The sequence below is a fragment of the Xyrauchen texanus genome, chromosome 30 (assembly GCF_025860055.1).
Source record: "Xyrauchen texanus isolate HMW12.3.18 chromosome 30, RBS_HiC_50CHRs, whole genome shotgun sequence".
NCBI lineage: Eukaryota > Metazoa > Chordata > Actinopteri > Cypriniformes > Catostomidae > Xyrauchen > Xyrauchen texanus.
In genome coordinates this window covers 10,363,654-10,382,077 of record NC_068305.1, presented here as the reverse complement: position 1 = coordinate 10,382,077, position 18,424 = coordinate 10,363,654, and the positions used below count along the sequence as shown (strand labels likewise).

The window sequence follows — 18,424 nt, the reverse complement described above, 5'->3', positions numbered from 1 at the left end:
AGCTAATGCACGTACATTCTCAAGTTAATTGACAGATGATGTCTGTATGTAAATGGCTCTTTTACTTGTAAGGCTGAACTCTTTTCTACATCAATTGACCTTTGGGCACTCCAATTTCTCCCATTAATTTTAACAGAAGTGGCCTATCTTTGCTAAATAGTCTCCGATTATAATCAATGAAGCTGTTCAATGAAGCTGTCTGTCAGCATGACCAGCAGACAAGGTAAGGATTTCTTTTTTTAATGATTGAAATAATTTCTTGTCTTTGTTCTGGATAAAAGCATCTGCTAAATGACTAAATGTAAAAGTAAATGACTTGCAGAGCTTAGTAATCATGCTAAAGTCACCATGAATGAAGTGCCTCATGCTTTTGTTTTGAACGAGGGAGCGTTCTATTCAGAAGTAATAATCCCTATGCACTACGAAGACTTAACCATTCACTGTGAGAGCTTCGAAAGGCTAAAAAGGTGTGGTGTGAGTCATTCGGAGCTAATTTCTGAAGTAATTTTTATAATTCAAAGTGCCCTTCAGGGCGATTTATCCTGTTTGGAATGCACAACTAGCAGGAAATGTTCAAGCAACAAAAAAACGTCACTTCCTAAAACAGTCTATATATGCCAATATTATTAGCACCGTTAGCATATTTACATTAATAAAGACTTAATTATAATATTGAATTTAAAACCCTGTTATGGAAATTAAAACACTTGTAAGATAAGAAAAGGATAATGTACAGTGAGCCGGTTATTATCACCAAATAAACCTCAACAGGGTGACCCTGACGCAAAGCAGATTGATACTTTTTCTCTCTACTTAAATAAATGGACATGAAATATTGATTTGAGCTCATATTATTTTATATGGTTAGAAGGAAAGCTGCAAAATGATACGAGAGACATGAAAGCACCGCTACAGTAAGTAAGAAATCGGTTGTCTGGGACAGCAGTCAATTATATAGTTTAGCGGTCATTACACGATTATGTATATGCAAAATCCAGCAATTGACCAATCAGAATCAATAGTGTTCCATAGAGCTATGTAATGTATACATTTAACCGATTGTTTCTCAAATAACAGCACACCTTAAAAGAAATAGAATTACCGTTTAATCATATTACTGTATAGCTTTCTCTCTTATATGGTACTATTTCTTACGAGTAACATGCATTTAAAGAAGAGTTCTGGAACCCGACGGGACCCGAGAACCCGTCAAGTTTGGGGCCGGATTCAGGTCAGTTTTTCCAACTAGGACTTTGGGTCGGGTTTGTAATTAGCAAAAAAATAAACAGGCTTCCCGAACTTGTTTCCCCACATGTACTCACTCGCAGTCTGTTCTGTTTTCCCATCGTTTAAACACATGCTCTCTTTCTGTGGCTACACAGATTGAGCAGATTGTTGAGGCGCGCTGACTGTCCACTACTGACGTGGCTTGTAAAAACAATGTACTTCAATCCTGATTTGCTCCTATGGTAGGAAAATACATACATTTATTACAGAATTTACACAGTGTCATGGAGGCATAATTAATTCATTATGGCCATTTTATTGTGTGCAATTTTTTTATATAATTATTTCACACTAAATTACTGCATGTACTCTGCATGCACTCCATGTAGGCTACTTATTTATGACTTAATTTGTCCCAGTAACTGGATTCTAAATCTGTGTTGAAGGTACCACTGATATTAACGTGGACACATACAAAGCTGTTAAATAATTTTTATACTGTACATCCATTCATCTTATCTTCCTTTCGAATAGTTTATCTTCTCTTTTTCCTCGTACCACATGCAAATCAATAGGTGTGGAGTAATAAGGGCCCAGGGGACAAATTCCAGGAAATGGCTGGCAATAAAACGAGATAAGAGCCCCGTAACACAAGTCACCTGAGGTGCATGGATGCATCTATGGGTCAGATCTACAGTATTCCTCAGATCACCATTAGAGTATATGGGACCATAAAGATCCTCACACACACTGTTTCACATGTCACATTACTGATGCGTCGTCCAAGTGTTTTTTTGTTTTGATTTTAACATTTCAACAAGTTGGCACAAATTCTTTTTCAAGTTGTATGTTCTATAGGGTGGGTCAGGGAATGGCTGCCTAGGGCAGGATTAAATTCAAATAATAGACAAATTGTGAAGGTAATGTGTTAACACTATGGATTGCAACACGTTCTCAAGACACCTCGAGTCTTCGTTGAAATGAAGCATCTTCTCCAAACTAATTAAATCTCTCGTTTGTTTCCACTTACTCCCTTTGCTGATGTGATGATTATGTTGACTAGAGATATCGGTGCCTAATAGCATGGATCTGGTGCATGGACTAGGGATGGGACAATATACTGAATTTCGATACATCGCAAACCAAAAAAAAAATATATCATATTGAAGCAAAACTTTATATTAAAAAATTTGCATCATAGTTTTCTGCCCATGTGATCATACATTAAATTATCAAAATAATCTATCACTTGATTTTACCACACTGTGCTTATTTCTACACTATTTACAGGGTTCACACAGGGTCCTTGAAGTGCTTCAAGTGCTTGATTTTAGCTTTTCGAAATGTAAGAACTGGAATGCCTGGAAAATTGCCTTGTTAGGATAAAAGATTTATAACATTAAAACCGATCACTTCTTCCGTGTAATGTGTGTCCATCAAAGATGAGATCCCACACTCCACTTTCATTGAATACTGTGTCTTTTAATATCATTCTTTACAGTAAGATAAAAAAGTAAAGTAATATTAAATTTTAAATCACAAGTAGCACAGATGCACTAAAGAACTGAGACTTCACTCATTAATAAAGAAACTGGAATAACCTGTGCAAGTCTGAGATGCACGTTGATCTCTTAATGCTCCTATTATTATTATACATAAATTATTTCTGTCAATTGCATATGATATTCATTGACAGAATGTAGAATTAAGTTACCATGTGATGATAATGATTACAAACAAATTAATGTTAATTAATTAATTTTCAGGAGAGGATTTGTTCAGTTCTAACAGCTGCTTGTTCTGCACCTGATCAGCCTGAATGTAGCCCACTCATTTGTTTGTGATCTTTTCTTACAATAAAAGGTATATGAGAAACTCTTATTATTTATTAATTTATATTGTGTAATAAATCTACAAAATTTGTGACAATGTTACTTCCATTGTAGGTGCCTTGTTTAAGTTTTTTTTTTATATTTTTTTTATAAATAAACAAGGCATACCACACTTTGTTGAGGTAACCAAAATGATGCCATAAATGCTGTCGATTGAGTTAAACTTGTATTGAACCCGAAACATTCATTATCTTTTTTTCTTAAGTTAGAAAATAGCTATTTTTTTCTTAAAAATGTTTCATGAATCCGGCCCCAGGACTGGTAGCATACAGTTTATTATTTATTAATAACTAATTATCAGGGGTGTAACACTTTACCATGGCATGATAAATCGTGGTTAAAAATGTGATATGCATCACAGAGATGGGGTTTATATATATTTTTTTAATATATAATTATTTTGGCGTCTGTTCTATCCAATACGTGTGATGTCCTAAGCCTACAGAACGTGGGTATACAAATGGAAATCACTTCATTGCACACAAGGAGCTATAAAACACATTGCACACTTGCAGCCACAGATGTTGAATGATGAGTTCTGCTGAAACTGCAAAAACTGAAACCAGTAGTGGGAGAGAGACGTGAGCCTTTTTAGTATGAGGAATCCAATGTCCGTTTGAAGTGCGAGAGTGATCTGATCTGACAGCGTGGGAGAAAATATGTTTATTGAGGTTGATAGTGCAATATTAATCTACTAATAATGCTGAATATTATGTATAATAATGATACGGGTGAATATAATCCTAATGTCATGTCTCATTTGATTTAATCAGTTAATTATAATTTAATTGGAAAAGCATGCACTTCCATTGAATATGCATTAATATTCCGTATTTTGAGTAAGCATAATTTAATTATAAGATAATATGTTCATTTTGTGTCACCATTTCCCTGTTCTGTGTGATTTTCCCAGTACATCTCTGACGGATCATTTAACACTTTTAAGAAAAGTGTTTTTTTTTTTTTTTGCAAAAAATATATTTATATATTAAACTTTTCTTGATTAAGGCTTGGTTTATAGACTTGTGAACCAAAACATTCTGAGAGTTCAGTCTCGTGAAATAGGGCTGTCAACTGGGCAGAGAAACTAAGTTTGAATTTTTAACTTAAATATTTTCAAAATTCGAATAATATTCAAATGCATTTTTCTATAGACAGTTCACATGGTGTTACACTTACTGATGCCACAGTATACTGCCCCCATTACCACATTGTATTTTATTCAGTACAGTTATATGTAGGGTAGCAATATTCACAGATAGCAGTGGTATTTGGCTGAACTAGGTGGTAATGCAGCTCAGACTATGAGCCCAGGCCAGGGGCTGTTCAAACAGACTGGAACTAAACGCGAGGATCTCGAGAGACACATTTTCAAGTTGAACATCTTTCCTAACAAAGCATTTAAACAACTCATTGCTTAATCTGAGAAATGCTTACAAGAGAGCAAGACGCAAGGCCAAAAGACCTCCATCAACTGTAAGGGCCTTTTCACACCGAACGCATTGGCAACAATCCATTTGTTTTTCTATGTAAACGTGCTAGACGAACGTCTTCGTTTCCCTTTGTTTTTGTTTATTCAGCGCCTCTAAAGGTATCGAGACACCAGTTTTCTGTTAAACTGTATTTGTTGCACTGTGTCTAGACTTTTTAGGTGCGAGAAGGCAATCGATCTGAAGTCATCGTCAGTGCTTGGCACAAATCCAAAATTCAAATGCACAGATTTTAGCATTCGAATGAGCATTTTTTTCAACAAATATTTGAAATTATTATTTTAATTTGACAGCCCTATCATGAACCAAACCGAATCGTGAGAGTTGTAAATCGTTACACCCTTAAAAACACACATTTTTATGGGAAAGTAATTTTAAAAAGTTCCTTTTGACTTGAAACAATCTCCAAAGCAAAGGTAAGCCACATGACATATTTGAAGGACACTTAAAAATAAATAAATATAAATATGGCAGATGCTATTTGCACCCTGGAGCAAATAATGGTATATGCTATTTAGACCCCAGCGCAAATAGTGGCAGATATTATTTTCACCCCAACCCTGGTGCAAATAGTGTCAAATACTATTTGCACCCATATTTAACACAGTATATGGGCATCACTGCAGTGTGTTTATTGTGTTGCTTTAGAGTCCCACAGACACACTACATTAACCCCTAAACCTTACCTTGGAAAAAGTAACCTTGGATTTACTACAGTAACCATGGTTTCACCATGGTATTTTTTGTAAATTTACAGTAACCACAAAATTAACCATGTTTACTATATTACTATTGTAACACCATGGTTAATTGCATTAAAACGGCGGAGTGCAAATAGACGCATAAAAAAAATATCAGCTTAATTACAAACAATAAAAAAAAAGAGGCTTCTATCTTTTTAAATAACTGTGGTGCATTAAACTGTGACTGTTGGCATTAAATCATCACTCTATCATGAATAAACAATAATAGCAAAGCTTGACGGCATTAGCAACAGTCACTAAGGAAGTTCAGCAGAGGCTCAATTCCACACAATACAAGCTCTTATTTTACTTCCGCAAGTAATTAGAATTTCCTTTCTCTACCATGTGGAAGCATTTTGAACAACTGCGATATAAACTCAACTTGAACAATTCTACAAGCGCACCCCTAACATTACTTGGTTTATACTCAGTGTACTTAAGCAGACCATGGTGCTATGAACCAAGCAACACTGTTTGAACATGTATGAGCTCATTGTGTTTGATCTCACAGATAGCCGTAAAAACCTGTTTGAGTGGTCAGAAATTTTTTTTCTGCATATCGTGGCGCAGTTTTGTGGTCCGTTCTGCATAACGTGGTGGCTCATTTTAGCTTATTGCGGCCCATTCGGCATGTTTCATGGCCAACACACCGGCCCGCTTGGTTCTCATGATGGCCAGTCCGTCCCTTATCACCCCCAAAGTGCGTCAGCCCACCGGGAAAATGCCCGGTATGCCAGATTACCAGTCCAGCCCTGTCCCCCACTCAACAACTTTTGGGCTGGTTTCTATGTAAAATCCATGGCTGATTTATCTTCCCTGTTTGCCACTATTTTGTTAAAGTGGCAAAAATAAACTATGTGGTCTGTAATATATACTTTTTTGTGAAACTTTATTAACTTCACACTTTTGCTTCTTGTTTGCCCATTCCAGGCTGTTCTATGGCAGGTGTGGAGATGGAACTGCATCAATTGAGCTGATGAGCACATAAACAGTGAAGTGCTCATAAATCACAGTTCTGCTGCCTGAACTCTGACTGAATCAGCATACAGAAAGCAGAACAAGAGTGTGTGTGTGCAGAGAGAAGCAAAAAAAGTATCTGTCGCTGTGTGGAAGAAAGGCAGTTTATTGGCACAATGGCCAATGTTTAATTTCTAAATCATGAGGTCTCAGAATAAGAATGGTTGCTGGATCCAACAGGTTTGGGAGGTGACAGTTCTGGCTGGTTGGTGCATGGAACAAGTATATTTAATGGGTAAATTTCATGAATTTCGGTTCCGTTAATGGTTACCGCACAGCATAAAAAACACAGTGAATCCAATGTATTCCAATTCACCAATAGTCTTTTTGAACAATTTATTAAAAGAACCAGTTCATTAGAGCCATTTTCGACTACACTGGATGTGCTGTCTGTTTTGATTCACTAAAAAGAATCTGTTCATAAGAGTAATTTGTTTGTGAATCAGAATACACATGCTGGATGTTGTTGTGTTATTTCGGCCCACGAGGACAAACTCATTTGAAAGACGCGAATCCTTGAATTATTTTGTGGTATATAGTCTTTTTATCTCACCAAAAGGGCTGTCAAGATTATGAAAACTGGCTTAAGATTAACTGACAAACAAATAATTGCGTTTATGATGATTAATAGTCTGTTTAGTGCTATGACAATTAATTGTCACATAGATGTTGATTAAGTCACAGGTGCATGTGTGCCTCATAGACATTTTATCATACTTGACTTCAAAATATAAATCAATTCAAAAGATAGGGATAAATTATTTCATTTTACAACATTAAAATGTCTCTTTCTGTGGTCTAATTCAGTGATGCGAAAAAGATTTTGCCCCTTCATGATTTCTATTTTTGTGTATTGCTCATACCAAATTGTTTTGGATCTGTGCAGTTCAGCAAGATAAATAGGGATGTCCCGATACCATTTTTTTGAGAATGAGTACAAGTACCAACACTTCATTTTTGGTACTCGCCCATACAGTCAGATACCGTTTTTTTCTCTCTGAACTCCATTTCAACAATTTATAAAAATGTTATCATCAAAATGGTGTTTAAATAAATGAATTTAGTAAAACTTTAAATCAAATGAAAAATAACAATTTATTTCCAATATAATTTTAATTAGTTTAGTTTTAATTACTATAATAGTGCTTATATACACTGCACAATCCAGAATACAACGTTGGAGTTATATTTTGTCAAAGAAAGTGTTGCATAACAGAGCATCACAGATGTTAAATACTAAAGTATAATATATTTATATTAATATACTGCTGATTTATTATTAGTAGTCATAGTAGTAGCAATTTTACAGTGAATATTACATAATTTTACAATAGTGATATATTTCAGTCATAATTATTTCCAATACATTTAGCCTTTATTTTGAAGTGTTTCTGTCTGGATTTGACCAAGGAGTTCTGACGTAATGATGGCAGTTTCCCACTCGGGAAAAGCCCGTCACTACATGACTCAAAGTGATTATTAAACTGCAATTTAATATAATATGTCCTCTATATGTGCTTCATGCTACAACGTGAATTTGCACTCCGTTTACTATCATCTGCAACAAACAGAGCGTCATGGGCAACAAAGGCTGCCCGTCATGATTGAAGCAGTGGGCAGAGCTGTCTGCACTCAGACTGGGTCTATGAACCAAAATATGGATAACATCATGGAGAAGCTCACAGCTTTGCAAAGGCAAATGGATCGTTTCAGAGACCAAAATGGACAAGAGGAATAGCCGTGTAAATTAGAAGCGGCTACTCGCCTCAAGACCAAACAATCCCAATCTTATCAGTTTCGGCCGCCCTCAACCAGCACTGGCCTTGGCCAAGGCCGCTGTTGGAACAACAACTCCCCCGGAAGAGCACTGCAGTGAGCCACTCTTGCGTTCCTTCCCCGACTCCCCAGACACCTGGTGATTGTTGACTATGTCTGGGACCTGATCAAGGTTGTCTCCATGGCAATTTGCTGTGTATCGCTATGACAACCCTGCGGACTGAGGCACCTAGATTAGATGCTGGCATAGCGACTGTCCAGGCCTATACACACATGAACTCTTACACATATATACAGATATGCAATCATCTGCCCGATACCCTATCCCTCGCCTTCGCCGCTTTGTACCCCCAGTCTAACAGGCGGGTCTGTGACCAGCGCCGAAAATGGCTGCAGGACCGGATGGCTGCTTGCCTGTGCTGGGCCACCTCCACCCCCCAATCCCCTCTCCTGTTGCAAGTCTTGTTCATGTTGTAGAGTGTACTGATTATGTGCTAATGTTGCTGAGGTGGTTTTTTTTTCTTCCTGTTCCCACACTGTACTTCTTAAGGAGCACAGTCTGGGGGCTGCCTTTTTTCTCCTCACCTCTCCTCACGTCATGCTGTAATTCTTTCCAATTCCCTGTCTTCCTACCCCCTTGTCATATGTGTGTTTGTATGGACAGGTCGATGGCCAATTTCACTGGTTTACTAAGTGACAATAAAGGACTACTACTACAGCAATTATTGTGAGGTGGAAATGTGATACTGTCAAGTGCCTATTATATTACATTATGCCATAGTAATATATTTCTGTCCTAATTTCTTCATGTTATTTTATAGCTCTCTGATTAAACCTATTTCAGTTTCATCATTTAATCACTCCATGTGTTGTTGTGTCATTAGCAATGTGTGTACGAACCCGCTTTGACCAAGAACATTTGCCATTACACGATTGTTAAATGAAAGTGAAACCAGAGTGCTTTCCATTCACTATCAAAAGTTTTCATTTGTTCGTTTACATTTTGAGTTTAGAACAAGCCTCTGCTGACAGTGTATGCATCAAAGCACTTGAGAAGCGATTGGCGCACTCCTCCAGACAGGAGCTGCTCTGGCTGACATCTCGAAGTTCAACTAAATGACACACAAACGCACCTTTCATGGAATTTATATTTGCTTAAAATTCCCTTATTTGGGCATTAAAATATGACTGAAATTTGAAGTGCACAATAATAGTGGTTCTCTCACATAATCAAGAAAGCAAAAAAACGCAATCAAACAATTATTTTCTAATCACGACATACCTACTCACCAACATTCAATTAAGACTGCAAATGGGAAGTACAGATTGCTTGGAAAATGTTTTCTTGTGCCGTGGGTCTGTAGATTCTGCAGCAGTTTAGCACCACTGCTATAACATGGTGAAATGAACAGCCTTTTCACACAAAGCTGAAAAGTGCAGATATGCCCCTTGTATAATCCTTCTTTTGCCTGTAATCTACCCATTAACACTCTTTTAGACACCAATCCTCGCAGTAATATCAGAATCATCATAAATGAGTGTAGATGACGCACACTATGGCATGTTGGAGCATTAGCGCACTGGTTAAAAAAGGTAAACATGACAAATTACACATCTACTGCATATATATTACTTTAAATCATCGTTGAGTAGTTGAGACCGTTTCTTACTGATCTTGTGTGAATTCTACTCACAGAATGAGGCATCAAGTCATTGATAAAACATTATGTCATATTAGTTTGTTTATGTCTTGTGCTTCCTCGTATTTAAATGTTCCTCTAAACGCCTTCCCAATCAATGATGCCAGTGTCAGTATCTTTTCGATATATAGTCAGTTGTTTATGTATTGATTTTCATGTAAACCATAAAACAAGTTTTTATAATGAGGTTTTTGATGGTTACCAGTGTTTTCTGTCAACACACTCAATGAATTTGAATTATGTTACAAAACAAACAAAAAAGACAGTATAATTCAGGTCAATAATGCTTCAGCTTAAAAAGATCCATGCCTGAACTGTTGTCATGAAGGTAAATAAAACTTGATACCTACTGCACAACATCATTAACATTTCCTCTTGCAGTACCAGCAGTCAGAGATTATGTTACAGCTGCTGTATTGCCTTTGTAGCTTTTAAACAACACTGGTAGCGCTATTAGAGTTGGACACATTTCTTACCTGTAGTGCACGTGTGTGACTGTTGGATCTCTATATCCAAAAATCCATGTCTGAATGTCCATGGGTCTTGCATTAGGATAGGCTATGGTCACATCTATTACCCACTGTAGTCCTTTAGATCTATTACCTGAAAGTGGGCAGATACAGTGACTTGAGTGAGTGAATGAGTCCAAGAAAGAGCTTTACTAATGTTAAAGGGTTAGTTCACCCAGAAAAAAAAAGAAAATTCAGTCATTGTTTCCCTGTGTTGTTATAACCCTATATGACTTTATTTTTCTCAACACAAATGGAGAAATTGTGAACAAAGGTTGTGATCAGTGATGTCATAAAATGGCAGTTATGGTGACCACCTCTTCAAGCTTCAAAAGCACACAAAAGTATAATTCAGGAATCTAATAAATTATCCCATGAGACTCATGATTGTTATGAAAGCATACGATGAGGTTTGGTGAGAAACGAACAGAAATGTTATGTATTATTTAGTGAAACTGTTGACTGAAAGTTGCCCTGCCCTACTCTGAGAGTTCATGAAACTGCACGAGACCAAGTTCAAACAGCCTACCCTTGCAAAATAGAGCGTTCAAGTGAACACTCGTTTTATTCATCTAAAAAAGCTGGTCCACCACAGCGATAGAAACACAGCTGCACACAAGACAGAGAACAGAACTAACTAAATATGTCTGTGAGTTTGTCATCAGAGGGCAAATTCCAATCGAAAGGGATCATCACTATGCCCAACTCACTACAAAGGACAATAATGTGGGCTCTCCAATGAGAGCATGGCATTAAAGTTTGAATGTACCCTTCACTAAAAGTTGTGTAAAAGGGCCCTTTGTGAAAAAATAAACTCTTCGTTTTGTTTGGAACGACTCTTCGAGTGGCGTCCCATTTCCGAAGTGCACTTCAAGGGCACAAAAAATGCCATATGGAAAAAGGCCAGAGAATCCACCTTTTTCCTACATCCCGTGATGCTTACCGAGAAATTTGGGCATAATCAAGTAAACACGGCTGTTGTTGCAGCGTACATCCATTCATTCTTTCGTTATGGTGTTGGGATTTTGAGGAGATTTCATGAGGACATATTCATCAATCATTATATCCGTGTGTTACTGAATGATAATAAACTGTAAATAATTCATAAAAGCCAAAAGGCAGTGCAAACAAAACCGCCCCGCTGTTTCTCTCAGTTGCACCTGAGATTTAATCAAAGCATAAATGCAACATTTCGGGCAAATTTATTGGTTGTTTTAGTGGAGCACCTATGTTAGTTCAGTTTCAGATGCATGTGTGTGTCATCATTTCACCCTGCATGTTCAAATCAGAGGAAGAGCCGTGAAGTTCTCATACATGGGTATGTAATCACTTTGTGGCGGGTGATTGACTGGTGAGAGGTGGTGCTTCGCTGCTGGTCCGGGACGCATCAGGACAGTGTTTTAAATCTCAAATGTGATGTGGTTTTTGCCTGCCTCTGTAGGTTTTTTGTGATCCAATCAAAAAACCTTTTGTACCCCGTTTACAACTATATTTACCACTGACCATTTGCGATAGGATCATCCGAAACACATCTTATAACAACCGTATACAGGGTCTAAAATGAGTGCCGCCAAAGCAAGGGAATGAAAGATTTCTGGCGAGAGCTCCGCCCACATTTGTTTCCACAGTAAGACCCACAGGAAAAGGTTGGATAGATTCATTTCTATGCCCTGTCTCATTTGTTTGAAATGGAAGACTCAATCAAACTGAGATGTAGAGGTGGAAAGTCTTTTCTCCATTCTGAATGGAATGGGCATTTGTGACAGAGATATAACTCAGCGAAAACATTCAGATGTGACATTCTGGGCCAAAAGCAAGTAGTTCAACTGGCTAGTGAGATGCAGGCTTCAACATTCTGTTATGAGAACGTTTTTGGACCGGTGCCAATTCACAGAGTGCAGGGCTGCACGGCACAAATCGTGCATTGCAGAAAATAGAAATCAAGTGATTGACAGAATGTACAATCGCTCGTCACAGCTGGTTAGGACAAAAACTCTAATTAACATAGAAAATATATCTAATCACGTGTCGTTTGCCAGCAGGTTAGGACACTGTGTGACTGTGGCTGCCTTCTGTCTCCTCAGTCTATCTCTCTCAGTTTGATTGAGAACTCTGTTTAAAATAAAGAAGGCTGGGCATAGAAATGCATCTATTCTCAGACTACAAATTCATCTCATCAGACATATTTAGAAAATTCTGTTCTCTGGTTTATATACAGCTGTGTTGTATTCTGTAGTTTATATCGCTGTGGTGGACCTGTTTTTAGATAAACAAGTTTTTGCCTGAACGCCCCATGTCACGACAAATACTGCTCTTGTGCGGTGTCATACACGTGCAGAGGAGAGCAACGGTCAGTCAACAGTTTCACTAAATAATACATTCGATTTCAGTTTGTTTCTCACCACACCTTAGCGAATGCTTTCATAACAATCATGAGTCTCATGGAACAATTTATTAGATTTCTGAATTATACTTTTTCATGCTTTTTAAGCTTGAAGATGTGGTCACCATAAACTGCCATTGTATGATATTACTGAGCACAGTCTTTCACAATTTCTCCATTTGTGTTAAGGGAAAAAAAAAAGAAAGTCATATTGGGTTATAACCTAACAGGGGTGAGTAAACAATGACTGAATTTTCATTTTGGGGTGAACTATACCTTTAAATTCAAGGCCTATTCACATCAAGAATGAAACTAAATAGTAGTATGGTCATTCACATGGTTTAATGCAAGATATCACACTTCCCTCGTCTATAGCTCTCAATCTCATGTCAATGATGCCAAACATCAATGGTTGTAATGTCATGTGACTAATTGCGATGCATTTGAATGGTTTGAATTGAACAAGTGCAAATGAGATTTGATAGCAACAGTGAAAGGAAACATTTTCAGTGAATGAGTTACATTTTAGTCTGTTCCTGACAAAAAGCAATCATGTGGCTTTAGAAGACAAGGAGTCAGGGTATAAAATTAAGGGGAGATCAGGGGAAAAATGCCACTGAAAGTGACAAAAAATGCCCCGCAATTTAACATACAGGGGCAAAAAAATTCCACCCTCATTAATTCCTCTATTTATGCATAATTCTACATATTATTGTAAAAAGTATGAGTAGATTTTGATTGAATTTATGCTTAAAGGGATAGTTCACCGAAAAATGGAAATCCTCTCATCATATACCCTCATGCCATCCCAGATTTCTGTGATTTTCTTTCTTCTACAGAACACACATTAAGATTTTTAGAAGAATATTTTGGAGCTTAAAAATTTTGGCACCCATTCACTTGCATTGTATGGACCAAAAGAACAGAAGTCATACACATCTAGAATGGCATAAGAGGTAGTAAATGATGAGACCATTTTCATTTTTGGGTGACCTATCCCCCCATAAATTCTCGATCTAGTTATTCATATTGAGAATTTGATAATCGATCGATTAGTTTTGACATGGAAATATGACACCTTGTATTCTGTATTTGGTTATACAAAATGCCCTTTCAAAATTAAATCCAAATATTGTCCCATAATGGAAACGTTCATTTCTGACCCTGCAAGGAATACAGGACTACTTTTACAGTACTTTTCTGTCATTCTTTGGGCTTGACAGTCCACGGTCACTTTATTCTAGCACTGAATAGAAAAGATCAGCATGAACATTCTGCATGTACTCCTTTTTGTTCCATGGAAAGTCATACAGGTTTGGAATGACAATCATGACAGAATTGTCTTTTTTGGAGGAATCATTACTTAATCTTCATTTTGGGCAAACTTTCTAGGTATTATAATCAGGTTTATTTCACACAATAGGACATAGGACACACAAACTAGAAGACCATTACACCAAATCACAGCCCACTTTCAGTCGAACAGTTCAACAATAGTTTCATAAATTAAAAAGTGGGTTAAAACCAGCTCAACTGTCTGTTTTTATTTTCAACATGTGCACAGCATACACTGACAAAGACTCAAAAAACATAATGTGTAAAAATTAGGGCTGTCAATCGATTAAAGATTTTAAATCAAACTAGAAAAAGTTCGTCGAGACAAACTTTAAGTTGGCTTGTGAAAGTTTGGACCAGAAAGTTTGAAGTTTAAAGTAGTTTGAAGTTTAAAGTAGTTTGAAGTTTAAATTAGTCTAAAGTTTAAATTAGTTTGAATTTTAAAGTAGTTTGAAGATTAAATTAGTTTGAAGTTTAAAGTAGTTTGTAGTTTAAAGTAGTTAAAAGTTTAACTTAGTTGCTAGATAGATAGACACTCAGATAGATAGATAGAGAGATAGATAGATAGATATTTACCCTCAGATAGATAGATAGATATAGATAGATAAATATTTACCCTCAGATAGATAGATAGATATTGACCCTCAAATAGATAGATAGATAGATAGATAGATATTGACCCTCAGATAGAGAGAGAGATAGATAGATAGACAGACAGATAGCATGTTTTAGCACTCCGTTAGGCGATGCTAGCATGTGTTAGCATGATGCTACCACGTTTTTAGCATGTTTTAGCACTTCGCTAGGCGATGCTAGCATGATGCTAGCACGTTTTTAGCATCTTTTAGCACTTCTCTTGGCGATGCTAGCATGTGTTAGCATGATGCTAGCACGTTTTTAGCATTTTTTAGCACTTCGCTAGGTGATGCTAACATGTGTTAGCATGATGCTAGCATGTTTTAGCACTTCGCTAGGTGATGCTAACATGTGTTAGCATGATGCTAGCATGTTTTTTAGCATGTTTTAGCACTCCGCTAGGCGATGCCATCATGTGTTAGCATGATGCTAGCACGATTTTAGCATGTTTTAGCACTCCGTTAGGCGATGCTAGCATGTGTTAGCATGATGCTACCACGTTTTTAGCATGTTTTAAGCACTTCGCTAGGCGATGCTTAGCATGTGTTAGCATGATGCTTACCACGTCTTTAACATGTTTTAGCGACTCGCTAGGCGATGCTAAGCATGTGTTAGCATGATGCTTACCACGCTTTTAGCATGTTTTAACGACTCGCTAGGCGATGCTAAGCATGTGCTAGCATGATGCTAAGACGATTTTAGCATGTTTTAAGCACTTCGCTAGGCGATGCTAAGCATGTGTTAGCATGATGCTACCACGCTTTTAGCATGTTTTAAGCACTTCGCTAGGCGATGCTAGCATGTGTTAGCATGATGCTACCACGCTTTTAGCATGTTTTAGCACTTCGCTAGGCGATGCTTGGCATGTGTTAAGCATGATGCTAGCGACGTTTTTAGCATGTTTTAGCACTTCGCTAGGCAATGCTATGATGCGTTAGCATGATTCCCAAACAAATGACTCTAATGAGCCGGTTCTTTTGAATCTACAGTGTGAAACATACAGTGTGACCAGTGTAGTCTGATTCCCAAATTAATGACTCTAATGAGCCAGTTCTTTTGAATCTAAAATGTGAAACATACAGTGTGACCGGTGTAGTCTGATTCCCAAATGAATGACTCTAATGAGCCGGTTCTTTTGAATCTACAGTGTGAAACATACAGTGTGACCAGTGTAATCTGATTACAACATTAATGACTCTAATGAGCCGGTTCTTTTGAATCTACAGTGTGAAACATACAGTGTGACCAGGGTAGTCTGATTCCCAAATGAATGACTCTAATGAGCCAGTTCTACAGTGTAGTGTTAAAATAGTTTATCTTAGTTGATAGATAGATAGATAGATAGATATTGACCCTTAGATATATGAGAGATAGATATAGATAGATAGATATTTATCCTCAGATAGATAGATAAGATAGATAGATAGATAGAGAGAGAGAGAGAGAGAGAGAGAGAGAGAGATTTACCCTCAGATAGATAGATAGATAGATAGATAGATATTGACCCTCAGATAGATGCTAGCACGTTTTTAGCATGTTTTAGCGTGTGGCTAGGAAGATTTTAGGTCATTACTTTTTGGCTGCTTGATAAAAGAAATCCTCTGAGGGAGAGAGAGAGGGAGAGATGCAGGGCTGACAGGCCCTTTTTGTCTGTGTGTGTGAAAATGTCAGTTGGAATTTGAATTTCTGAACATTCCGCAATGTTAAGTCAATGGGAGTTTTTTCCGAGTTTGATCGTCATTTTTAGGAAAACCGTAAGTCCGATCAGTTAGAAAAGATATAGCACACTATTCGGGATTAGTCTGAAGGTCTGTGCCGAGTTTGGTGCCTGTAGCTTAAAAGCTCTAGGAGGAGTTAGATACCGAAATTTCACCGCTAAGAAGAATAATAAGAAGAATCGGTATAATAATAAGTTTAAGTAGGATTTCAGTAAGTTGGCTCTCACAAGCCAACTTAATTAATTACATGGTGTCCCGATTAATTAATCGCATATACAAATATATGCTGAGAAAGCCCTCATATAACAATAATTCAATATATAATGATTAAATAATTATACATAGTTTTATATATATATATATATATATATATATATATATATATATATATATATATATATACACACACACACACACACACACATGCATGCACTCACTCACTCACTCACTCACTCACTCACTCACTCACTCACAGTGAGTACACCCCTCACATTTTTGTTAATATTTGATTATATCTTTTCATGTGAGAACACTGAAGAAATGACACTTTGCTACAATGTAAAGTAGTGAGTGTACAGCTTGTATAACAGTGTATATTTGCTATCCCCTCAAAATAACTCAACACAGCCATTAATGTCTAAACCGCTGGCAACAAAAGTGAGTACAAACAATCATTGGCATACAGTTCACAGCAATCCATTTCACAAGTGAATTTGTCAGTCAGTTGGAGATTTATTATGACGGCTTGTTTAAGGACGCGTCAATGAACACCAGCGTCAGACATGCTTGTGTAGTATCTCGGGTGCATTGCGTCATAAACATAAAATGTTTAGGTCACTGTGTCAAGTTAAATATAGTTTAATACTTAGAACACATCTTGAGATCACTTAATTCGGATTTGCGCTCCAAGTGTTTTGAACGCAAGAACGAAACGCATGTTTTTGTTGTTCTGCCTACTGAAGTGTTGTTTTCTTCACTGTATAAACTGCACATTGCCACACAGTTGAAATTTCACTTACTGCCCTCTGGAGTAAACAGGTGGTACTACAAGCTTGCATTTCTCAGGAATCTTCCTTATTACGGGCCAGGGGCTTTGCGATTAATTGCGTTAATTTTTTATAAAATTAAATCTCATTGAAATAATACATTAAATCGACAGCCCTAATAAAAATCAATAGCTTCTACTCAGAAATTTACATATTTACGTTTTTAGCTTTGCTTCATTTTAAAGTATACAATGCAAAATTTCTATCACAATCAAGTACAGAACTGAGAAACAGAATTGGCTATATGGCCAGATACGCTTACACATCCAAGGAATTGTATGTGTATTGAGGTTGTGAGGAGTACCCATAAGAACTTGTGCTTGAATAATTTATTATTAAATTATAAAAGGTGCATTTTTAAACTGTCAGCAACTGTGGCAATGGTTCAAACCTGTTTTATATCCAACCATTATACTTCTCTTGATGAATTTAAATAAACCTGTCTTACGGTCTTACTTGAAGCGAGAATCAGGAACATCTGTCTCGCGCGTTCTTAAGAGTGTGTGCGACACAGAAGCAGCTGTGAAGTTGTTCTAAGGGAAGGCTGAATAACACTTTTTATGGGGTGAAAATGCTAATAGAGAATGCACCGGACAGGATAATGTTGATAACACAAACCCCCGATGAAATACTGCACTCGCAGAAGTATAACCAAGTGAAAAAAATACACTTATATTTAAGATTCTCTTAAAGCAAGTCTAACTACCTTATGTTGCTTCTCAAGTATGTGTCTTGTTTTAAGGATTTTTAGAGAATTTTAAATGGAAAACAAGACAAGCACTTGACAAAAATAGGATTTTTTGCAGTGAATTTCTTTACTGAATTAAACTTAATAAAAAGTATTTTCCCCCCTTTTATTCATATATATAGTCATTTAGAGATATTTTTCAAAGATGATTTTGTCCTCTTTATTGTTCGTAAGCATGTTCAATACAACCATTTAAGTAGGAGC

General features: G+C 36.9%; 1 protein-coding gene across 1 annotated transcript in view; it reads right to left on the bottom strand.

The window, feature by feature from the left end:
* lpgat1 (lysophosphatidylglycerol acyltransferase 1) overlaps positions 1 to 18,424 on the bottom strand; it is a 59,974-nt gene that overhangs the window by 9,333 nt on the left and 32,217 nt on the right. Inside the window, exon 6 of the mRNA XM_052098668.1 lies at positions 10,322 to 10,448. Within this exon, the coding sequence (XP_051954628.1) occupies positions 10,322 to 10,448 (127 nt within the window). The remainder of the gene's footprint in view (positions 1 to 10,321; positions 10,449 to 18,424) is intronic.